This window comes from Haliaeetus leucocephalus, unplaced genomic scaffold, assembly GCF_000737465.1.
Source record: "Haliaeetus leucocephalus isolate CR32 unplaced genomic scaffold, Haliaeetus_leucocephalus-4.0 Scaffold351, whole genome shotgun sequence".
Taxonomy (NCBI): domain Eukaryota; kingdom Metazoa; phylum Chordata; class Aves; order Accipitriformes; family Accipitridae; genus Haliaeetus; species Haliaeetus leucocephalus.
In genome coordinates this window covers 7,406,030-7,431,555 of record NW_010972787.1, presented here as the reverse complement: position 1 = coordinate 7,431,555, position 25,526 = coordinate 7,406,030, and the positions used below count along the sequence as shown (strand labels likewise).

Here is a 25,526-nt window from a genome sequence, read left to right as displayed (position 1 = left end):
GGGGGGGGGGCAGGGGGGGACAGAATTAATGCTTTTGCTTCATCACATGCTATACTTAGAGTAGGCAAATGGTAGTTTGGCTTTTAAAAATGAGTAGACAGACTAGGCTCCTGAAAGGGCAGGCCATTTGTACACGCAGTAATTATGCCCCCTCTACCATTCTTGTGCTCTTCCTTGTAATGGATTTAAGTACTTACTTCCACTATCACTGACAATTTAACAGTTTTCTACAATCTCTGACAGTCAAGACACTCACACTACAAGCTACCAGTGCTGTGGATTTCGGTGACAAGAGCAGATGGAAGAGAAAAATCCATCTTCTAGACTTCTTCAGTTTCAAGGAGAGCACTTGAGCACAAAGCAGGCCAGCAGTGCCTTACCAAGACTGTATCTGAAGGGAAGCTGCGCATTAACCCCACGCACAGGATGGTCAAGTTCCCGAGAACGGCAGTGACACTACCTCTTTAAGGATTAATGTCCCCTTCTGTACATTTTAAAGGGGATGACAGAGTTATTACTAACTAGTGAGATTCCCTCTTTATCAGTTACTAGAGAGAGGACCCTAGCTTCCAAAAAACTGCCATTATGCATAACTAGCTCTGACAAAAAAAATCCCCAAATATTATACCCTTCCCTGCTAAAAACAAAAGGGTGGGGGTGGGAAACAGTATTTAATTCACTTTAAATACTACCTAGTAATAGCCTAAGTTAGCAGAGTACAGTTACAAAAGGCATGAATTTAGTCATTTTTAGGGTACCATAACACACGTGTGAAAGACTTGCCACATGAAGTAGCATAGCTGGTGGTGGTTGGGTTTTTTATTATTTCAGGGGGTTGGCTTTTTCTTTTTTTGTTTTAAACTTCAGTGGCTCTCTTTAGTCTTACAATGGCCGGGGGTATATCCCACCTTTCTGAAAGACAATCTAGCAAATTCATCAAAGCAAATGAATGCACATACCTAGGTAGTCACAGACAGTATAAAACACTATTTCAGCATTTCATCTGTTGTTCATATTTTTAGAATTTATTTTGCCATTTTTAAAAAGTCACATATAAATTTAAGAGGTGAAAGAATATTTGTTAAAAGTTGAAACCTTACCCTTGGTTAAACCACAGTCAAAAGGACCAATCTTTACCTGAACAGTATTATGTATGTTGAGGTGAACCCAAAAGTGTAGACAAGTGGATTTGCTTTATACTGCTTACAAACAAGAGTCAGAAAACATTCTGTGTCAGCACACCACGTAAAACACAGTGGCTAAAATAAAAGCCAGACAAACAGCGGGATATATAAATCAGTAGGCAGAACATACATGCTGAAACTGGAACTTACCACAACATGGAAAAACCACCTTTTGCTTACAGCCTTGCCCATGAACAATGAAAAAGCAAGCATGGAGCAACCATGTTCTCTCCTCTTAATGTCAGCTTACAAATACTGCAAAGTGGCAATCATCTTGTATGTCTTCCAAGGCAACTTGTCCTTCTGAAAGGCTCTGTATTTTGTATGGATCTAAAGATGGATTTGTGGCTGTCAAACATCCATCTGCTTTCTAAAACTGAACATTGTTCTTTAGTTCACTGTGTTTTATATTAATAGCAAAATAAAATATTTGACTTTGAACTAGACCCACATGCAACCAAGCATGGACAAGCAGACAACATTTGCAACATTACTGGCATCATGACACAACATTCTGTGTACGACTTTGGGCATCAGAGTTAGAACATCATGTCATCTAGTCCATCCTCCATAAACTTCTTGTAAATTGCCATAAACTTTGCAACAAATGCTTCCAGATGATAAATGGCTTTGCTGCCCAGTTGCAGGCGGTGTTCATAGAAGGCCGCCATCTGTGCAACTTCTCCTTTCAGTTGTCCATCACAGTTATTTAGAAGTTCTGTCAGGAGGCCCTAAAAGGGGAAAAACCAAACAGGACGGTATTTGAAAAATTATGTATTTTTTGTTAAGAGAATAACCTCGTTTCTCCAAAAATAGCCAAGCTATGGCCAATAGTTCATTCATGATCCAACAGAAAAGACATTGAGGAATCATTACACCACCTATTTGACAGAACTAGATTCATGGAACCATGTCTCTTCAGAACTTACTTTCAAGATAAATTCCTCATGTCAAAATAGATGTTACCTATGGTGTTCTTAGATGGGAAAAAATCATATACTGAAACTACCTATGCCTTAATAAAGAAAATAAATTAACCTCATCTCTAAATACTATAACCTCTACTGCGTGCAGGCACATGACCCTGGGGAGAATTTTTGCCAAGATAGCAAGTGTATTAAAATCATTTACTTCCTGTCTTGACTGCATCAAGCACAAAGAGAAACAACATTAATAAGAAACAAGGAAAGGGTTTATTTAAAACTTATCTGTTTATATTAATGTACATATGTATGTGCAGACACACACAAAATACTTTACAACAATACTTCAGCCATGTAAAACCAAAATTGCATTATTTTAGATCTGAGACAGCAATAAAATCATTGCAAATCCATCTCTATTAAAACAGTCAGGATTAAGTGAGAAGTATCTCTACACCATTTCAAGTTTGTGAAGAGGGAGTGGGTAAAGAACATCCACCTTTGGCTTGACAACAACAGTCCTCAAACAGGGCAATGCAGGATCCGCTAGCCTACCATAAGAAAGGAAGGTTAAAGAAACATCTCACTACCAAAACTGTCAGAAAGCAGATATCAGTTAACGTGAAAAGAAATTTATTATCTTGTAATTGTGTCTGATGGGAGAGTCCACCTAGCATAAGTCGCAAACATTAGCTTTAATCTTTCTTCTGCTCTAGTTGTCTTCAGCATCCTTTCATCCTGCCTGAAATAAAAACATGCACATCCCATTTGCTTTTCTTCCTCCCAAGATGACTTCTATCCTTGAATAGGCCTGCTGCTCTAGCATCCTTCAGCAAACTTCTTCACCAGGACATAGCAAATATTGAACTTATAACAACAAAACTTTTACAAAAGAAAACAAACTGTATCAAAATTAGCCCATAAAGTATGTCTATACTTCAACACAGAAACTGGCCTGAGAAGTCTTCAGGGGGACAAAGCACGTCCTCCTTTGTTTTTACTCAGCTATGATGCTGCTGTTCTGTGATCACAGAACAGGTTTTAGTAAACAATTCAACAGAGGTGTGGACAAGGAAGCCTGCAACAAAAATAAACTAGACATTTACATTTTCCAAATTAGAGAACAGAATCTTCCTGCCCCCAAAATCTACACAACCCAAAACCATCATGCCCAAATATATTCAGACATGAACTTAACTAAACAGTCTAGTATACTGACTGAGAATCATGAGAAGTGAATGCTATGTATCAGTGTTTGCAGGAACAAGGTCTTTAATTACTGCTTCAGAGTGATAACCTGGACTATTTTGGTTACTCCGGTAGAAAGAAACACGAAAGAAAAGTATCTTTTGGTCACTCAGGTCTGTTTGGAAAGGAAACAGCTTTTCATCAATATTTAGATAATTTGTGATATTTTGGTGTGGTGGTTTGTTGTTTTTTTTAAAAAAAAAAAACCTCAAATTGAGACTGTCATAGCGTTAATACTTATAACAAATTAGGAGCTAGATAGCTGAATTACCTTCATTATAATCTCAGGAGGAATGCAGTGTGTCAGGAGTTCATAAAGCCGTCCACGGACCTCTAAAAGCCTGGTGGAAAGACACCACAAAATTATCAGAAGTATGTCCCCAAAGCATACTAAAGCATTTTCACTATTTGTGAAATATGCTGCAGGAAAAAAAGAAAGTCAATCCAGGCAAAGGTTTTTTCCCGGTTTTGGGTTTGTGTGTTATTTTAAACCCAAAAGCATTGCACAAGTCAGTTTAATTTCAAATGCTACATATCACCTTTTATACAAAACAGTAAGGTAAGTTACATATACTCTAGTTATAATGGTCTCAGTTAATCTAGAAGCGACAAGGCTATTAGAATTTGTCTCATGCTTGTCTCCCTTTAATTCCTCTTCATATCTAAATTATTACTCATGCTTAAGACTAGCGAGAAGATGCTACAAAATTGGTTGAACCACAAGATTTGTTTATGCTGTTTTTCTGTCTTCATTGTTTACAAGAGGAGGTAAGATGATTAGGTGGCAGAAAGTGACACAGTTATCACTTCTCAACTTGTGATACCAGGAGGCCAGAGCCTACAAGCATTTAAATTAAATACAAGAATTTAAGTGACATCTCATGTAATATATGGAACACACTAAAAGGATCAGGCTATGTATATGACACCAAGATGGATATAGGGGGCACCTCCTAATGTGCTTTAAAAAAGCAACAATTTCTCATTTCCAGTTCTTTTACAAAGACATGTTATGCTAAAGATGCTGAAACAGAAGCCTTAAATAAACAAAAAAACCCCACCCCAACACACACCACCACCACCCCCAAAATAAAAAGAGACAGAGAGCACAACATGCAACTAAGCTTATGCTCACTTCTGATTACAAAGCTTCAACAGTGAAAACCAACAAGTTTAAGTTCCTGAAGCTCATTCAGCCTCCTCTGGTAATTTTAAAGCTCACTTCCTCTGGCTGCAAAGCACCAGCTCCAGCAGAAATGCCAGAAAATTACACATAGTTAGAGTAAAGATGCCACATTTTTAAATACAACATTTTTTTAGGTTTGAGAATACACCAAAAACTTAATCTATAGCTGCAAGCAAGTGTATTTACCTACCTTTGTGGTGTCTGTTGACTGACAATAGCATTTGCAGTTTCTCTCAAATAAACTTCCCAGTCCATCTCAGGAATGTCTTGATCAGCAGTAAATGGATACCTACATAATAATATTTTTAAAAAATTAAAATCAAAGCAAACATTCACCTATTCTAACAAGGCCTCAGAAGTAAGTTCACTTATGTGTCTGAGAGTATAATTTACATTAATTTTTAGCAGCAACTTACTGTTGTACTCTGCAGGACTCACACATAAGTAGTGCTTTCCGAAGATTCCTGCCAGATTTCTCTGCAAGCCTTTGAGCCAGTTCCTGAGGAAGAGTCAGGCCTTCTTTCTTACACACACTGGACAAGACATGGCAGATCTAGATGGAAAACAGCAGGGAGTGCAACACTTAGCAAACAGTTTAGCACCTACAGATTCTCCTGCTTGTAACATTTCTGGACCAGAGATGGACCAGTCTTTCATACGACTTGCTTGACAAGTCACCCACCACAAAGAAAAACTAGATCACTTCGTGGAAGTAAAATATTTCGTAAGTCCACAACAAGAACTTCTCCAGTAAGAAGTTTTAAATAACTTATGCTTGCTTCTGTTTCAACATACATCTTCAATGCTGGGAGCAGGCACTCGTACGGCCAGGCACCTGCTTTGAATAGGTCCTATAACTTTTGACATGGAGTTGCAGCACAGGATCAACCTGCAGGTCGCCATGTACTTCTCCATTGTTCTTCGCAAAGCATGCTGAGCATCTTTAGTGAGTTTGTCGACTTCTGTTAACAGCACCACTGAAAAAGGATTAAAAAGAGTGGGGTTTTTTAATTAATATCAAATCTTTCTAAGAAAATGAGTACTTTGACATACAAGTGATAATACCAAAATAAATGATACAAGCAGAAAAAGGCAGCATGGTTCCACAAGCAGGACAAATAAAGATTAAGACAACCTGCATGCCTTTTTGACCGTATAATCTTCTGCTCCTTCACACCCAATATTCATGTTCTGGAACGTCAGTTTCTTCAGAGCAGGGCCTGCAACACCTCAATGCCAAGAAATAATCCAGGCAGGTGTAGAAGCTTTCACTTTGATAATTAGTATAGTAACTTTTTAAAGGCATTTTTAAGTAAGAAATGTGAAAGAATTTATGGCATAAGGACATCTCAAAAAGCAAAAATTTCTTGAAGACCCCCCTCATTCCATTTTATATTTAAAAACCAGTATCTTAGCTTAACAAAGGAGTAGTAGAAAGCTGCCTTGTTATTGTAGCTGCAGCGCCTTTCCATTGTCTTTCAAAGAAAAAGAAAAACTTATTTCAAAAAATGCTTCAGAACAATCAGGAGACACCTAATATGAAGCAGCTAACCTAACCAGCTACCTTCTGCAGGTTCCTCCATAGGCAACTCATAGATGGCTCGTTTCAGGACTCCGAATGGTCCAGCTGAGAACAGCCTGGAGAACGAGTCAGCCCATTACTCTTTTCCCATTTCTCTTCTGGTCATATATGCTGCCTAAGACGACCAGCCAGCTTACCAGATACTTAAGAGCTCTAAGGGTATATACATCAATAACTGGTAGAGCCAATCAGTGTCCAGCAGCTTAGGTGAAATATAGCTTTTCCTGAGAACAGTGAGGAAAACGAGACAAAGAACTAAATCCATGACCATTTTCAACTAATTTCTGCTCTAATCTATCTGTCAAGATTTCCTCTGTCCTTCAATCTCTTGTTACATAGTTCTGATTTTGCTTTCATTTTAGTCATGGGGAGGAAAAATAAGCCAGTTGTGGCAACATGTGCCTTGGAAAATTCAATGAAAGCCACCTTCATTTTCTTACCCAGCATCCTTCCATACACTGTGGATAAAATGCTTCTGAACTTTCTGCCTAAGATAGCTCATCCCCCCCAAGTGCTACAAATAAGTGGCTAACACCTACTGTTTGCCATAAGCCTATCCTGCCCCTCAACTCAATACTAAGCCTCAGTAGCTCATAACTTAACTACTACCGTAGAACACTAGACTAAGTTATAGTGCATTTCAGTGGTAGACTTGGGAAAAGACAGCAGGAATCCAAGCTCCCTCTGTCCAGCCACAGTCATTCAACTACACCCTGTTCTCCTAAGAAACCAACACAAAAGATAACCTCATACTGAGTATTTAACCACTCAAGATGTTTCCACAGTGGAAGAAAAATGGGAGGTTGTTTAATCTGGGAAAGGTTCGTGTGTGCCCTCATGCAATACACGGGTACAAACAAAACAGTCAGCGGAAATCTCTGAAAAACAAGCTCAAAAAGTACTTTGGTTGGTTTTAACTGTTTTTACTCACCTTTAAAATCTCGTTGAGTACTTGTTTCAAGCTGTTGGGATTGTGCTACTGTCTTCAAGAGTTCCTGAATTACTACGCGGTCATTGTTTCCTGCATCACTGTACCAGGAGTTTGAATAAAACTTTTTTTAAAACAACTTTACACTGCATATAAAATACATCCTCCTAAGCAGCCCCTTGGTCAACTGACTGAACAAGAATGCCAAAAGAATTCAGAAGCTGTTGAGGTGGAATTACACTCAACACACATACTTTGTTGAACGTTACCTTCCCAATAATAAAAACAACCCAAAGCTTATGCAGACACAGCTGGGTTAGTAGCACTGTATTGGGAGGTAGTGAAACCATTGTCAAATGTTTTATGAACTCATTAAAATAGAACTTATTTTTCTGGTACGAGACATCTAAACTTTCGCTCCCTACGATTTGGGCAAAGACACAATGTGAACATTTTTACCCATTATGGGCAGAAAAATTAAGTCTAACCACATAATAGGATGCCTGACTCAAAGGACTGATGTAAATGCATAGGGTTTTTTTCCCCTGAAAACTAGATGTTATGGTATGAACAACCTATACGCTTAATGTAAAACTGAATGCCAGACACACTGAGGTTACAAAGAGTTACTAGTAAAAGATTGATATTGAGATACTATTACAGCATAGACGGTTAGCTTTTTTCCTCTTAGAAGGCAGGAAAACATGGGGAAATACTAGATCTCCTCCTGCCTCTTCTCCTTACTATCCCCTACAGTAGCACTGCACAGCTTTCTTAGTCCCCAGCTTAGTAGCTCTGCTAGTTAGACTCAGATTTGACAACCACTGGGGATTGACTTGCAAGTTAGATTACTGAAAAAGCAAAGAAAAACAAGAAAAAACCTCACACTCTTTAGCATCCCCAGACTATTGCCTTCACAGAGGCAGCAGTAGCTCTGCAGTATTTCACTGGCAAGCAAATGAAAAAGCATTTGTCTGTCCTGTTCTAGTCACCACTCAACCAGACCTTCCCCATTCTTGCCAAGGAGAACGCAGCAGAACAGACAGAAGCATATTAGCTCAACAGTTCACAATCTGTTGAATAGGCTACGCTGACTTTGTCTGCGAAGATCTGTCCTTCTGCAAGGGAGCAGACCTTTGATTACAGCGCAAAAAACAGAAAGCAAAATGAAACAAGCCAGTTCTACTTCAGAGCTAGCCCAGTTTTTGGAAACAAAGTGATTAAAATAGTTTCCTAATATTTAAAACATAAATTATTCTCTGCAGTAACAGCAAACCCAGAGTTATAATTTCATGCTGAAAGATTATCCTTGGTATTATGTGACCACACCAAACATTCCAGGAAAACAATGAACAAAGGCAGTTGCCACACAAATGTTTAATTTTTATTGTTCCTTATTCTTTTATTACCCAGTTACTCAGGAGAGCCCATTTTAAAGCATCTACCCAAGCTAGCCAAGTGACCAGCAGACAACGCTTTGGAATTCAGACAATATCCTCCTTTTGGAGGAAAAAGAACAGTTCTATCTAAGAAAGTTCCATAATAAATTCAATGTCTGCAGAGTCCTGCCCAGAAGTTAATTTCCTTTCCCCGTTAGCCATTTCTCATGTTCCATGTTACTCAAGATGCACAACATGCTTTCAAAGTATTATAATTCAATCAAACTTCACCAACTATAACACAGCACATGCAGGTTCACTGTCTGGTCAGACATAAACATGACAATTGGTTGATCACTTAAAGCCTATGAATCAATATATTAATTCTTAATCAAAACTCAGCACTACTATTATTTACAATAACCAATATAGCAGTTCTACACTTTCAGGATTTTTATATTTGAAGTAAAATACAATTATTTTATATGTTTCAAGCTAAAAGTACTCTACGGAAAGTAACAGAAGACATATTAGTAGTATTAGGTTATCAGAGCAGAAGATTGAATGCTCACACATTTTATAATCACCAAAATGACAGATTCAAATAGTTAATTACCAATAAAAGTCTCAGCTTTAATTATTTGGGTCTGTATTAGAATACCAGCAGATATTCACTAACCAATACACAGAGATTAGCTGCAGAACAAGCTTTGAAAGGAGACATGGTACATGAGAAGAGCTTCTAAAACACAGAGCAACATGAGAAAAAGGGTTAGCAATAAGCACAAAGCTAAAAGTTACTTCAGGATACACATTGTCTTGTAATTGCAACCCAGACAACAAAGCCAACATAACCAAAGTCTCCCAGTGCACAATGACATTTACTCTCATGTGATTTAAAGCAACATTAAAGGTTTCAGGTAAAAATAAGTATTTACTTTGGGTCAGTGAACTATCACCAGCAATTTCACAACTGTCAAAGACGACATACAGTACACCATTATAGCTTCTGTCATTTAAATCAACATCTGACCTCACTTATGACAGGATTCCCAGTATTTTGTGGTGGTATTCTTTCCCGTGCTCAAATAAAAGAGTTACTGGGTAAACCTTGCTTACTTTCAAATCACTTTGGTTTTGTATTTGTGAGAGAACTAAAAATATGGGGGTGTTGGTTCCAATAAAAGTTCACTATTTCAACTTAAATGGTTAAATCTATGAATCCAGAATTGTTTCTGTTACCCAGTCCTCAACATCAGCATGCTTACGTGGCTAGTTAAGCAGAACATTACTGTCTTTAGTATACAGCAATCCAAATTTTTGTTGCTTTAGAGCTGTTCAATTAAAAATCCTCTCCCTGCTCCCATTTGCAGTCCAAACCCATAAACCATTATCTAACTTGCTCGGGCAATAAATTGGACAATCAGGCCCTTGTATACCCAGATCGAAACCACGTGCAGTATGACCAGCGGCTTACATTTGAAGTGGGACACTTTTACCGTACACTTACTTACCTTGGGTTAACTTCAAGGTGATAATTACTTGCAATGGTGCTAATTTCAATTTTCTTTTTAGAAGGTGCCTATGTAGAAAGTAAGCATATTAAATTTCAGAAAGAGTGTTCCAAAAATCTGATGCAAAAATTTATCTTACAAATTACAACTGGCTGGATCACAGGCAAACCAAAGCCTCAGAGATCAAAGAACTGCTGAGACACTAGACTTACACGTCTCCTACCCCCCAACCCCATCCCCAAAGGAGAAAAGGAGTACTGGCACATCATCCAGCCTATAGAATAATAACGGTAATGTTACTATAGCAACACGTAGTACATGTTACCGTATACTCCAGTTACTGAGTTTTGTAACAAGAAATCTCATTATTGGAATCAGCCATCCAAAATAAATGATACTTTGTCCCTCCAAAGAAAAGTTTGAGGGAAAACCTCTGGACAAGCCTGAAGAGGCTGTTTACTTCTCTTGGCAAAAGTTTTCAAGTCTATACTTTGTTTAAAGAAAACACTACTATTTATATCACCACTGATTTGGGGTCTGAACAGTTAAATATATCCTATATTTCTATCATCCAGTCCAAGTATTATATTTGTTCCACTACTGAGAATTAAAAAGCAAGCACTGAATAACCCACTTATCAATAAAGCTTGATCACCCCTTGCTGGTTAAGCCTTCCATAACAAAGATTTTGAATGGATAATATAACCTTTCAATAAAAAAAAATTAAATGCATAAGACCAAGGCAGATACAATGTAAACTGATTTTTTTTTGCTAATGCTCAAATTGTCACTATAAGAATGAGACAAGTTAAAACTTATATATACACAAAAAGCAGTGATAATAATTTTTAAAATAAGGGTTATTTTTACAGACAAATGAAATTCTATACATTTAATTGAAAACTAGTCTATCACAACCCATGCTATTGTCCAAATCAACCTGCTTAAAAAAGAAAAACCACAAACAACTAAAACCAAAAACAACCCACAAAAACAACCAGCCAGCCACAGAAAGCAACAAAAAAACCCCACATCCTCCCACCCATGAAGACCTAAGGAACAAGAACATCTGGCAAAAGTATTTGTTCATGTAACCAAACCAGTGTGATTAATTACATAAAAGAGCTTGAAGATACTGAGTGCAAAAAAATTTCTTTTTAAAGCTCAAATAAATATGAAGGCCTCACAAGAGAAATACATCAGTATATAAATATCCACATTACTTTGCAGCAGATGGGAGACTTATTCTTTTTACCGTTATACTCTGATGCTCAATCCTCAGTTTTTCCACTCCTGCACCATATAATTCCCTTAACAAACACATTATTCTTGTCTTTTTTCCAGCTCCTGATGGTCCATACACCAACAGATGAGGGAAGTCACCACACTGAACCTGAACGCAAAGTGACAAGATTAGTTAGCTACAACAATATTTGCCTTATAAGAGAATATTCATCCTTCCGTTCTCACTCAAGTTTACATGAAATTACTTTTCCAGCTCAGTCACAACACAATACCTAGAATTAGAACTGCTGAATTCCTTTCCTGCAGCTGTATTTCCTATAGAACATCATATTTTTCTGAAGACCATACGTAACTCTTTTAAACTCCAAACACCTCACCCCTAAAACCAAACAACAAAACAAACCCAAAAAACAACAGAAAACCACCCTAGCATTTACGCGCTAGCCACCATTTTTAGAGTGACAGCTGCCACAAACACACAGTAAAAAGGATTAAAGGAAAGTTTAAAGCAGTAACACACTCATATAATTATGATATATACGCATATACATAATTACACTGTTGTTTCATTAGCAAGCCTTGAATATGTGCAAACGAGTAGTAGGTAGCCTGCATTTAAATGAAGTTCGGAGTTGGCTCCTTGGAAAGCCAAAAAGCATGACCTGGGGAACACCTGACCAAAACCCACAGCCAGAATTTACATTAGTTAGATGTAACAGTCATAGAGAAACACTGAGGGAGTGAATCAATCCAGCGGCCCAGAGAAGAGAGGAGTCAGCACACCTGGCAGAGGAAGCAGTCCTGTAACATCCAAACAATTACAGAGTCCTGACTTTCATTCCCAGCTGCTCACCTAAAAAAAACTTCGGCTAACTCTTTAAGTAAAACAAGGTAAGCCCTATTCTTAGGGACACTGACCATTCTTAGCTAAACCCGCCCAAAAACAGACCCACAACACTCCCGAAAAAAAAAAACCCAAGCCGCTCATTTCCTCGCAGCCTTTTCCTTGGACGCAAGGGCCTTGCGGGGCCGCGGAATCCCGACTCCTGGCAGATCCTCGCTGAGGGGAGGGGAGAGGAGAGGACCCGGTGACGGGCTCGCCTCAGGCGGCTGGAGGCCGCGGCGGGCAAAGCCCGCCAGGGAGGCCGCGGATCGGCGGACGGCGGTGCCCGGGCAACCCCTCACCAGGTTACGGAGCTGCGCCGCTTGCTCGCGGTGGTAATCCAGCCTGCCGAGGGAACCGGGCCGGTACTTGTCCACCCACAGGCTCATGGCGGTTGAAAAGCGCGCTCCGCCCGCCACAGCCCCGGCCCGGTAGGGGGGGGGGGCCGGGCCGATACGGCGGCCGCCGCAGGGACAAACTTCAGCGGAGGGAGCGGAAACGCGCTGCTGCCCCGCCCTCCCGCGCAGATCTCTCGCTCCTGTGGCAAACTCGTTATTTTTAGCGAATCGCAGGCAGATTCCTCAGGCTGAGCTGCCGCGGCGGAGCGGGCAGAAGGCACCTTAGCTCAGAGAACTGGGACCTGAGGTGATCTCTCTCAGGGATGGCCCAACGCCCGGGCAGCCGGCGAGGGCGAGCGGGCAGGGACGGAGGCGGCGAGGGGCTGACAGGAAAAAATCCCTTCAGGCAGGCACGGCCTGCCCGCCCTGCCTGTGGAAAGGTTCACGGGTCTGCCTTCGGCCTCTTGACCCCTGCAGATGGCCGGCAGAAAGAGGCTGGTCGTCGGTGTCAGGGGAACGTACGGTCCTGGGGTCCCGCCGGCCTGGCAGCCTCATTATAAATCGATGGGTCGCCCGTAATCTGTGTATCAACGCTGGGAATGCGCCAGGTCCGTCTGTCTGTGTGGCTTTATGAACGTACGGAACACGTATATAATAGAGAAACTCTGGTTCGCGTAGTAGCCCTGACAAATGAAGCCTCATGCACAAATGATACTATCTGAAAGTAGAATTTCTTGAAGTAGTAAAACACGGGTATGCACATGAGTAGTCTGGCGTGTGTCAGGCTAATTTTTTTGCTTGCATGATTTCTGTGGGAATGATGCGATTAGATGAAAAGTTCATGTGCCTGTTCCTGTTTTATTGGCTCTGTGTTCACATTTTTTCACATACTCAAAATCATCATGCAGGCAATAGCTTCGTTAACCTAGATGTTCAGGTTACAAAGATCACATAAACCTAGTGGGGGCAAAGAGAGCATATCAGTTAGTACCATGTTACGTGTTTATACAAAATAGTTACATTACTCTCATAGACACTCATGAATCAGTTTTATTTGCAGATTGCCACGAATTAGCAAAATCACCTTGTACTGCTTTGTCAGCGCTGCCCTTGTACACGATTGAGTCTGTGAAAGCTGCTGCAGCGATATCCTGCCCGGCGCTTATCCGTCGGGTCCCTTTGTTCTGCTCAGCACCACAAAGTGACCTGTTCCTCTGCCATTTTCTAAATTTACATTTTGTGGGTCTACAGTTACTCATGTGTGGCTGTTCTCTCCACTCAGCACCTGCTGTTCTTCAGAGTAATCTCCGAATTTGACCATTACTTCCTTTGGTATTCTCTTTGGTTAGCTATATTTATGACTAGCCTTTTTAAGCTTTTTCAGATCCTTTGCTCATTTGCCTGATTTTTTAATAATTTCTGAGTGATGTGCTACTCTTTTTGTGTCTATCAATGTCATGCTTAACTTAATTGCAACTTCAGTGATAGCTCCTTATAACCTACTCAGTTTTTCCAGCCCCCAGAGATACTGTTTTTACTAACGCATGCCAGCTTCCAGCAAGTGCTCTGACAGATTCTCCAGGCTTTCGAAAGTACCAGTGAAAACAAATCCTTTTTGGATGAGGTCAGACTTAAGCAGGACTTAAGTAGGACTCAGTCCAGTAGGCTTTTAGATACTTTCAGCTCCTGAAGAGATCAAGGAGGAGTGAAGACATGTAGCATTTCTGAAAGGGCGCTAAGCTCTTTTTATTAGGTCATTAAACTTCCATAGGATTTCTTGTTATCCCAAGGAGATGTTGGGAATTCTGCCCTGCCTCAGCAACGCATTTAAGCATGGACTTACACTTAAGCTTTCAGTTAAATTATTCCTTGCCATAAAAAGTACTTAAGCAGATGAACAAAATTAGTTTAAGTAAAAATCACATTTTAAAACCTGTGCTTGTATGAAGCATTGCAGTTTTGCTACTTTATATCTGATTAAAATGCTCTAGAATGCTTTGATTTTCTACTTCATTAATTTTTAAACTTCACTATAAATCTAAACAAAAAGAAGTAAATATCTAAAATGGAATGGTTTGGCCAAGTGTATTATAAATAAATTAATGCAAATAATACAGGAGACTGTGGCAATTTCAGCTGCAGTCACAATTCACTCAAATGTAAGGACTGTTGAAATACGTTTCCACTCATTTTGCTCAGTCCAGCAGAAAGGTCAAAAGGTAAAATGACTTCTCTGCATGAATAAACTAGACAATGTATCTGAAAATAGAGATTTTAACTACAAATGGCATTTTGAGCCTCTTACTACCAGCAGCCGTGTTACTAGAAAGTGACACAATGTCAGGCACTATAAGAGAAACTCCATCTTATAACCAAATTGAAGTAAAACCGTAAGACCTGGGTCCAGTGTTTAAATATATATATATATGTATATATATATATAGTTTTTAACCAGTTTTAAACCAATTATTGAAACAGTGTTAAAACAAATCAGAGTGTTATTATACTGACCTCCTAAAAATCTTTACAGCATGATTGCTGCTAGCAATCCAAGTAGCCATTAACAAGTCCAAGCACCATTTTGCTGTACAACAACTTGTGTTTTTCAGACAGAAGACTGGCATCCTTTGATCCTTCAGGCTGCTTAGCTGAGCAAGATAGATTTTTCTTTTCAATTTCAAATATTTTAGTAGATTATTGCTGCTCTGTTGGCTGTCACTCTAGGTTATATCACCCTATCCCCATCAGAGCGCCTGTATTGCTGCAAGTAAATTGTAGCATGTCAAGAAAGACCAGATCACTAATTACAATGAAAAAAAAAAAAAAAAGACCATAATAAAGTGACATCTTTTCTATTGGTGACATGCTGATGTCATGCAGATTGAATGTGACAGTGGAAAGAACAACATTAACGGCGATAGCCAAATCAAAATCTAAAATAAATAAATATCTATATAAATAAATATAGATTGGCAGCACTGAAGAAGCTCCTTCTTTGTAAGAGATGTAAAACCACCAAATCCTAGTTCTTCAGCAGTCTAATGGTTTATCTTAAAATCTTTTATTGAGTCTGGAAAATTAAAGTAACAAAAACATCATAGAAGTTTTCCAAGCAAGGATGAGGCAAACTAAAAAGGCATAAGAAGATATGTTTTCGCAACCACTGAAGGTGTGTATAGTGGAAAAGGCTACAGAGAGAACATTTAATTGGAGGATACATCCTGTCCATCGGTCATTACTGCAAAAGCTTTTGTACATTTGGTCACCTGGAAAAGATTAAGCAAAGTCCTTCGCTAAAGAAGCGGAAAGATGAAAAGAAATTAGGTGTATTACAAAAAAAAAAAGAAAAGGCAAAAGCATCACATTTTCATGCACTCAGGACATTTGGCAGTGTTATAAAATGTTCTAATTTAATCAGTACTTCTTCATGTTCCAACTCCTGCTGCTAAGGGCCAGACACTGCTCAGCTTCCCTAGTCTCTAGTGCGCCTGGAGAATTAGAAGAAAAGGAGATAAGATATGTTTTGCTGTTCTTAGTGCTCTGTGGCCTCAGTTGTGCATAGCTGTGCAAACCTAAGACCTTTTATTTCTACCATTAATAATTGTCCAACTACACACTTAAGCAAGATTTACAGCAGCACAGTTAATCATGATAGAAAAACATAGGGAGACAGTTGAAATTTTTTAAATATTCTGAACTTAAATTCAGACATCCATCTGGGGACATGTAGAGTTACAGATCCATTCTTCAGATGAACTACAGCTATGTTGAATACATGCCCATTTTCTACTGAAGGTTTTGATAAAAACCATAGGCTATTTTAATTTGTAATTTAGGTCTTTCCCCTGAGATTTACAAGGTCAATAACTAAAAGACACAGCCACGTTCTTCACTTTCCATCAGCCTGCATTTAGCAATAACAAAAGAATTGGAACAAAGGAAGCTCTTGTCCACTTAGGATTGCAGACTTGAATTTAAAGGTATTCTGAAACCGACTCAGGAAGTTAAAAAATATTCAACATTCTTTTCTGGATGTATTCTAAAGACACACAAGTTCCTTATGGAAACTAATCATGAAGCTCTTTAAAGAATGACATGCTGTCAGATATTTAAATGTACAAACAAATATTGGTGCTTGACCTGTAATTAGGAATTAATTTTGTGAAGATGTTGACATATGACATTTTTTGTCTCTTTCTGGGCAAGGATAGATGTCGCTGATGAAGGACTATGGATTATTTTGAAATCTGGGGGTCTTTGCTTCCATTCTCACCAGGATGTGAACTAGAAATTTTTTTATTGACTTAAGCTACTTTTACAATGAAAAATTCATGAAAAAATAATGCATTTTTGCAAAAAGTCAGATGAATGTACAGGAAAGAAGTTACATCAAAAAATTCTTAGCTAGTTCTTCCTATAATATTCTAACTAATGTGGCTAAGATAATAGGTGTCTTCTAGATTTCTACCATCTGATAACTCTTTCAACTTTTCCTCGAGATAATAAATAGCCCAGCTCTTTTGAATTCGTAGAATATTAATAAATGAAATTCAGACACCTCTGAACACATCTTGGTGTATTTGCACAGATGGCAATAAATGTGGAACGTAAAAATCAGATTTTCATTGCATTCCTGTGAAGAAAGTAGAACCTGATGTTACCCAGACCTGTATCTATGCTGTGCCATTGGCAGAACACATTGTTTGTCCCTAATCATGGTTTTCATACATTTACTGAAACTCAAAGGTTCTACAGCATGTACTATGAGCCCACTAATACTTCAGAGCTTGACTACCATAATTTCACCTCCTATAAAATCATCAGATTATGTTTGCAGGATCTCTTTTATTCAGACCACAGCAGTCTTGTTCATGTCTCTCAATTTGTCTTTTCCCTTGTAATTATATCTTTGTTGAATCAATGGGCATACTGAAGCTTTTGAATTTCCTAGTTTTCTCCTGAGACTCTTCATTTTCAGAAGAGCTTCCAGCTTAAGTTCAGTGTCAGTTTCAGTAAAGTTTGCTAATCTTTCATGTTCTGATGTTTTAGTTAGTCAGTAAACTCATTGGAGGTTTGCTCAGATTTACTAGCTAATCTGAGGCCAGCCCTGTTCATATATAAGTAGGTGGAATCTGCTTACTGAGATGGGAGCAGTTCTGTGTAATCTGGATGAAGAGTAACACAGGGTGTATGACCAACAACAATTTATACTCACTCTTTTCAGTTAAAAGCAGTGTATTCTCATATCCTCAATGTAAGTGTGTTTCTGTTATAAACATATCTATAACAACAAAACATCCTACATCATGCTACACTTCCTGGTTTTATACATTAAAATGTCCAATACACAGTGACAAAAGGAATCTGAAACAGAAATTTAGTTTGGAAAATGTTTACCACAGATTTATCTGTCTTTAGTAATAGTAGACTTGTGCACATAACGCTATTACACAACTGTGGTCTTGGAAAATTATCACAGAGCAATACCTATTATGAAAAGCTGTCAATATTGATACATCTTCATACAGCTGTATTGCTATTGATGTGAATTGGAATGAACCACACTCCCAGAGCTCCTTGTGCTGGAAAGCTTTACCAGCTGAGATGATTGACTTCCTGTTCTCCAATATTACAACTCTATAGTGACAAAACTGCTGCCTTTCTTATTGTTGGACAAAAAGGAAAACTGTGTCATAAGGTCCTCTGGTCATTTCTGTGGTTCTTATCTTTCTTAGGCAAAGTCATTTAAAAATTAGTGGGTTTTGTTAAAGTAGGCAATGCAGAACCCACCATTAAATGTTAAACATACCTTAAGGAGCAGACTGCTATGCTGTGCAATTTAAGGAAAAAAAGATGTAATAGTTTAAGTAAATATTTTGCATTAGTTCTCTTCATCTATTTTGGCCTTCCACATCTTCAGGTATCTGTCTGAATTTACATTTCCTTACAGTGAAGAGAAGAACTCACCTTCAACTGTGTGAAGAGCCTCTTTTTAAATTTTAGTGCAAGTAGGACTGAGTTCATATGAATAATTTGCTGTATTTATGGCAAAGCCGTTCTCTTGTTTCATTTTGCCTCAGGTGTCTTATCATCTGGAAGAATCAGCTTAAACCATCAGGGTATGCAAGCCTTGAAGAACCATTAAGTTCATCCTTCAGATATGCAGTTGTTAAAATTTATAGATTATTTTCTAGCTGCAGGTATGTGACAGCACTGTTTTGTGATTGAGAAATAAGGTACATGGGCTAGGACTTTATAACTTTTTAAAATTATCTAAGTTGCGGCTGCCATGCTTCTCTCTCTCCCCTGCCCCCCAACTTTCTACCCTTTACCCTTTTCTGTTACTGTGCTTGTCTAATTCCATGAAAAGCTGGTTTAGTGAGCTAAATGGGCAATGAAGGTAATCATTTTTTACCAGTCTAGATCCCTGGAATTCCTGCTGTAGAGTCAGCTGGGTGTAAGGGATTGGCAAGACCTTGCTTGTGCCAACTTCAATCAATTGAAAATCTTGTGGAGCCACATTGTCAGAATGATGCATTAGGGCGGTTTTTGCTGCCCTGCCCTTAACTTTATTTTATCTTCATATAGAGACCTAAGACCACTCTTAATAGTTTTGTAAATGGCCTTTATTTCATGGCTTCTGATCTGGATGAGGAGGGACTTCCTTGTTTTTAAACAGCTCATCGTTAAGGCAACTGTTTACAGTGATCCTGTGGCTATGAGTAGCGTTCAAAGTACATGTGCACAGACTGTCACTTTTGCTGCCTCCCACAAAATTTTCCTTTCTGGAACCTGTTGTTTTTCTACTACATTCTCTGCACTTAGGCATCTTTCCTTTTAGCAATTTGTAATATCCTTGTGTGATGGCTAATTAGAAGTCTGTATCAGAGGTCAGAACTAAGATGAATTCTTTGTACCTAAAAGATAAGCTAACAAGCTTGATAGGAAGGAGGTAAAGAGCAAGATCAGCGTATCTTGCCTCTTTGGATGCCAGCACATCTTTTTGGACCTGACCTATGGGTTCCACTTGAGTGCTCTAGACATACTACATTGCAGATCGTGCCAGGAAGGCTAGATAAACTTCTACTGTTCCATTTGTGCAAGTGTCCTTTACTTGCTAATCACAACAAACACCTGTACTAGTAAATAAAACCAGAGAGTGACCATTCTCTGTTAATGAGAACAGCTGTCACCAAATGTTACAGAAGACACCAAAATGTTTGTTCCCATCCCTGGGGCCTACTGAGAATAGCCCCTGACCTCTGCTATTCCCCAGGCAGCACCCCAGCTTCTCTTTGAGTGAGTATTCATTGGCCCAAGCCAAAATCATGCCAAGGATCATGTAAACAGTTTCATGATATGGGCCCAGGCCCTGTCTGGTTTATCAGTAGAGATGTAAAGTAAGGCTGTATGTGTGCTACTGAATCAAACTAGGCTTAGGGACCATTCTGTGGGCCTGAAGCTAAATGGCACAGACTTTGGTGTGTCTAGCCTTTATTATTCATATAATATTATTTATTTTGTATAATATTATTTATTATTTAATTATTTTTATGTGCTTTTTTTCTGTATCGAGTGTCTGACATAATGTGAAGGCTGAGGCTGAGTTGCATCCCACCAGAGTAAAGTTTTCGTAGCACGACACTGAACATACATATGACATATCCTGGGGTATGACGTGAGTGCATATGACATGTATTGGAGGATGAAGGGCCTGCTAGGGTAGTGCTGGAGGACCAGGTAAAGTGGAGGAAGCCAGATGTGGTGCAGTATTTTCCATGCTGCCTGTTAGGAACAATCCCTAGCCCGTGCTGTTGTCCAGAGCATGCCCTGGCATTGGCTTAGAAAGTATTAGTTAGAACGGGCCGAAATTGTGCCAAGGAACATGTTTAGTCTTGGGTAGCATGGATGACCAGTGGTACATGCACTCTTTGGTCTTTCTCACTTACCAATATAAAGAAGCATGAGTAGTGCATAACTCCCTGGTCCTAGCTTCAGTACTCACTGAGCAGTCATGCTGACTGCCTCCTGGAAAACCTTGAGCACAGGAGACTGATTGCTTGTGCTGCTTGTGGGAACTAAGGGGCAGGAACTCAAAGTAGCACTTGACAGATTCAAAACAAGGAGAAGAATGTGGTTCTTTGCTCAGGGCGTAGTTACACTGTGGAAGTCCTTGCCACAGGATACTGTGGAGGCTAAAAGTTCACATGAGTGCAGGGAGGAGGCCACGTAAACTCACCGAAGAAAAATCTGAAGTGTTTACTAACTGTGGAAGCGACATCTGGCTCAGAGACCCCCTAGAACACAATTGTTGGAGGCTGGGAAAATGTCCAGGGAAATTATCACTCTATACTTGCCCTGCTTTTCTACTCTGTCCTGTGCATCTTCTTTGGCTGCTGTGAGACACAGGATACTGAGCTAGAGTTGTCTGATCCAGCTGCTGTGCTCTCCCATATTTATCTTCAGTTTCATCTCCATCAGTGTGCATGCATCTAGTGAATTCGGATATGCAGTGTCTGTCTGCAGCTTGGACTGTTCATTTTTTTCCATTGCTTTATGTGGGGATTTAGTCCAGACAGGATGAAGTTGTATGTATTTATTCAGGGCCTACAGACCTAGGTGCTTTTGTCATCGTAAGCTTCCTGCTTAGCTTAGTAAGCTCTTAATTAGCTTCTATATCTTTTCTGTCATTCTTCCACTCAGTCAGAGCAGACTATTTCTTCTAGGAAGCAGAAATTTGGCTTTTTAGGCCATTTGTGCCTCTGATGGTAAATTATCTTGCCCCCAGAAAAAGCTATTGTGATTCTTTAACACTGCCAGGCAATAAAACCTTCCTTTCTCTTGTACCTTTTCCAGTCAGCACCTTGTTTATCTTTTCCAGAAACTCTGCCTTTCTGCTGCTTTGCTGGTAACCAGTGGAAGAAGTCTTGGGTCTATTTGCATTCTGCAGCAGTGTGCAGTGTCTGCACAGCAGCATAGAGTGTCTGCACTTAGTATGTCAGATATGTCATGCCTTTTCAATTTCAGTTCTGTTACCACTTTTTACCTGCAAGTCCTTCAACTGGCCCATATTCTAGAAAACAGAGCAGTAATTTACTATGACATGACTTCCCCTATTAAAAATGACTACATGTGTTCACTCAGCTATGGCTTCCTCAGCACCCTCCAGTAGCAACATAATTAGAGTTCTGATTGCAACCTGCTAATGATTCCTTCCCCACATATCTCCCAATCTAATTTTAAATGCGACATAACAAATGGAGCTAATAAACAGCAAGGAGAGAACATGATAAGGGTAAATGAGTTATAGCAATATCACATGTGAAAATTTATTTAAGCATTGATACAAGTGTAAACTCACAAGCTTCTATAGGCACTGCAGGAGAAGTGTCTTAGAACAAGGTATCTAAAAGATCAAGGAAGACTTTCTTAGATGTTTAAGGCTGTGGAAGAAGACAAAGACATAGATGTGGAGGTACATTCAGGACCATATCACTGAGCCTATCTTGCATATTGTACCTTATCTAAACTTGTTAATACTGAAGATACAAACAGAAAATTCCCTTTTATTTCTAATAGAAATTTTCATCTCTTTCTAATAAACACCTAAAGTCTTAACTTTGTTCTAGGAGGTACACTGTTCTTTCAGAAAACTTGTGTTTATCAAACTGGTGATTATCAAAACAATTCCGAGGCCTTCCACTGATTTCAGAAGGCAGCTGATCAGCTTTACTGTACAGCTGCTTGGATACATGTGAAGCCCATACTGTATCAGTAGTCAAAAAACCTCTGAGAAAAGTCAGATATGTAAGTTTAAACAATGATAACTATTGAAGTTTTTGTTACTATTGAAAGCTTTAATTATTAAATCATTATAGAAATGAAGGAAAATTTTTATCATAGTGAAGGAAATGGTTATGTTGCTGTTGATTTCCACAGCTTCAGGATTTTGTCTATAATGTACAAAGAAACTTTGACTTAGTAGATTTAAAATCTTACTAACTTTACAATATATTTAGTAGTATAGTGGAATACTCATTCTTGGCCATTCAGCTGTTCTGCTAAATGTTACAGAAGCACCCTCAGGTAAAGAGTCATTGCTTTCCTCTCCCTTTGTTTTTTTCCAACTTCTGTTTATCATTGAACACCATATGGTGTATGTCCTTGACATCATTCATCAATATAATATAATGCTTTCTGTTCCCCTATTGTACATGCTGGTGTCAGTCATCCTGTGATTTCAGAACAAAGGGATTGTCCAAAGTTTGTTTGTTTCCAACAACCAAATACTGTGGATGAATTATTTATGTAAACCTAATTATCTCCTATTAAGTTTACAAAATAAGGTAAAAATAAGGCTATTTAAATCTTATGCGTCAAAGAGTAAGCAGATTGCCTGTAAAGATCAGAAAGAATGTCTTTCTTCACATGCAGTAACTGATAAATAGGTGGATGGTTAAGAACAGGGCTTTTTCTTCATCCTGTAATATCAGATATTGATCAGAGTTTTAAACAGGATTTGATCTGTTCATCCATTGTCTTTCTAATTTAGAATCCTATCTTTCTTAAACCTTGGAATTATTTTGTAGGTAACTAAGACATACACAGGCATGACAGAATAAGTTATTCTGCAATTCAGTCATCTCTGTATTAGGATTGCCAAGAAGGAGGCCAGATGCAATTAGCAAAATTTACGCTTCGTCAGCATTGTAAAAATTACTTACAAGGTTATATAGAAATATTTTGAAGGCATTGAGCTGGAGATAAGAGTTAAGGAAATAAGGGTTATTTTTCCTAATTAAAATAATTCAGAGCAACTCTTGGGGGTTTTTTGCTCTGTTTCAAAGTGTGTCCATTTAAATGATGCTTTATTCTAGATCCAGCTGAATGTCACCTTTGGTTTTTATATGTCATATAAGGAAATTCTGAATTTTAAAATCTCTCCATTAAAAATGTACAGCCTTAGAAATCTTGTTGCTGTAGTCAAATACTCAACATCAGAAAAGTTTGTCATATCACTTCTCAGTGAAATATTAATCTGTGGAACCTTTCAGTATTGCTCTGTAAAACTTTTTGAAAATCACAGAGAAGACAGAGTGCCTCAGAAAAATGACTTGAAGAAAACGCCAACAGCATGGCATTTTTTCAGCTTTTATGATTATACTGCATGATGTGGCTTTCTTAAGATCCTGCTTAGAATCACTATTATTAACTTCTATTATATAGTGGTTCATTTGGACTACAATTTTTAGATATATTTGATGAACTATGTCCAGCTTCAGTAGAAGGGGGATTCTTTGTTTTATTAAAAGCAAATGTGAAGGTGCAATCTAATGCAAATCTATGTAAATTCAAATTTTCCCCCAGATTTGAATGGATGCTGTTTCAAGCAGCCCGTGTGTCATTTTAAGTAGACTAAAATTCCCATTGATTTTGTGGCGAACAGGAGATGGCTTTGAAAAATTGGGCTTAGACAAGATAGCAAAGACAAGGTACAGAGATACAGGTGGGAGATTTTTTCCACCCTTTCTTCCACAAGTTTCCATCCCGGTTGTCTTCCCCCACATGCCAGGATATAATACAGTCTTATATCTAACTCTAATGCTTTCTGCTTCTTCCTCTGCAAGGTGGTAGTGTTACGTGCAGAGGAAGGTCTTTAGTCCCCTGCTGCTTCCCCAGCCTGGCAAGGTTCCATAATTACCAATCTGGGCAACTCTTGAATCCTTAAATCCCAAGCCCCTTTGCCCTCGAGCTTGGGAACCACACTGATTTCAGTGTCTGGGAAACCTTGGTACAACAAGAAAATAAGCTGGCTTTTAGGCTGAATGAAATATCAGTTTATAATGTAATTTTGAAAAACTGCTGATATGTACAGTCTCAGGACAAATTAAAACCTCAGCAGGAGTAATACCATGCTGTGTGAAAAGATTGCAATTGATGCTTCTATTTTTTACTGTAATTGTCTGAGAGCCTCAGGAGAATACACACCAGGCTCTGAAGGAAAGTGCGTTTGCAAGCCCTATGAGCTGTGCCATAAACTGGTGTTTTGAACAGCACAGGGATGTGAAAAAGAAAAATGACACTGCATGAAGCTCTGGATGAGAAAAACAAATTAGGTCCTTCTGCTATAGTTGCTGCTACTCACATACTTGCAGGTTTGGTTTTGTTTAAAATGAATCTAATATGCTTTTTTAATTTTTAAAAATAAATTATTGCTTGCAAAAAAACTCAGGAGGTGGATGCTTTATAATCATGGCTGACACAAGAATAATATGCAGCATGAGCAGCTTCCTACTGTGGCAGAATTCGAATGGTAACAAAAACTTTACTAGTGTATAGGACAGAACAGCAGGAGATTTTATTGCACTGGCCTGAATCATCAGGACATTTCCCCATAGGTAAAGTGATGCAAATCTAGCTGCAACTGTGTGTGTTCCTCTAGTCTCTGCCTTACCTCTTGCAAGCCAAGCTGAGCAGACCCTCTTTATAATCGGAGCAGGCAGCATGTTGTGGTCCCTCTGAGTTCCTTTCCTGAATTGCTCTGCTGTACTCAATCTGGACGAAGGTATCAGACTATTATGACTCAGAGAAGGGTTTACGATGTGGATTCTTGTTGACAACCAAGGGAAGGAGCCCATCAAACTTTCAAAACCACCATAGAAATACTAAATTTCAGTAATTTTGAGCTAGGTTGCTCCTGGTCCTAACCACCCTGAAAAGATGCAAAGAATCTGTCTTGCTGTGCTTCTGCTTCTGAGATTAAAATAGTCTCATCACAGTATGATTGCTACGATAATCTTGGCGAACACTGACCACATTTTAAAGAGTCCAGTGACACATCGTATTTTCTAGAGCAGCCAGTCCTTCCTAAGTGAGAAAGGTAGAAGTCACGCAACTGCTGGCTGAATGCAGAGGGAGAACTAAACTGTATTGCCTGCTGTTTCCATGTATCTGGTGAGCTAGCAGGGTCAGATTATTTCCCTGGTTTAAATCTCGGTGACTACGAATACAATGTGTAGTGCTTATTAAAAATATAATTGGTAGTCCTAGGTATAATAAATGTTCTGCTAATGGTCCTAGGAAAGAAAAGAGCTCAGCTTTCTTTGGGAATGATTT

General features: G+C 38.9%; 1 protein-coding gene across 1 annotated transcript; it reads right to left on the bottom strand.

The window, feature by feature from the left end:
• Positions 1–1,147: 1,147 nt before the first annotated feature.
• RFC3 (replication factor C (activator 1) 3, 38kDa) lies at positions 1,148–12,462 on the bottom strand. Its single transcript, XM_010572744.1, has 9 exons — positions 12,375–12,462; positions 11,200–11,337; positions 9,945–10,012; positions 7,055–7,152; positions 5,337–5,518; positions 4,958–5,094; positions 4,732–4,830; positions 3,627–3,696; positions 1,148–1,915 (listed from the first exon to the last, which is right to left on the bottom strand). Exons 1-9 carry the CDS (start codon positions 12,459–12,461, stop codon positions 1,724–1,726), a joined length of 1,071 nt encoding a protein of 356 aa, XP_010571046.1. The 5' UTR covers position 12,462; the 3' UTR covers positions 1,148–1,723.
• Between the last annotated feature and the right edge of the window lie 13,064 nt (positions 12,463–25,526).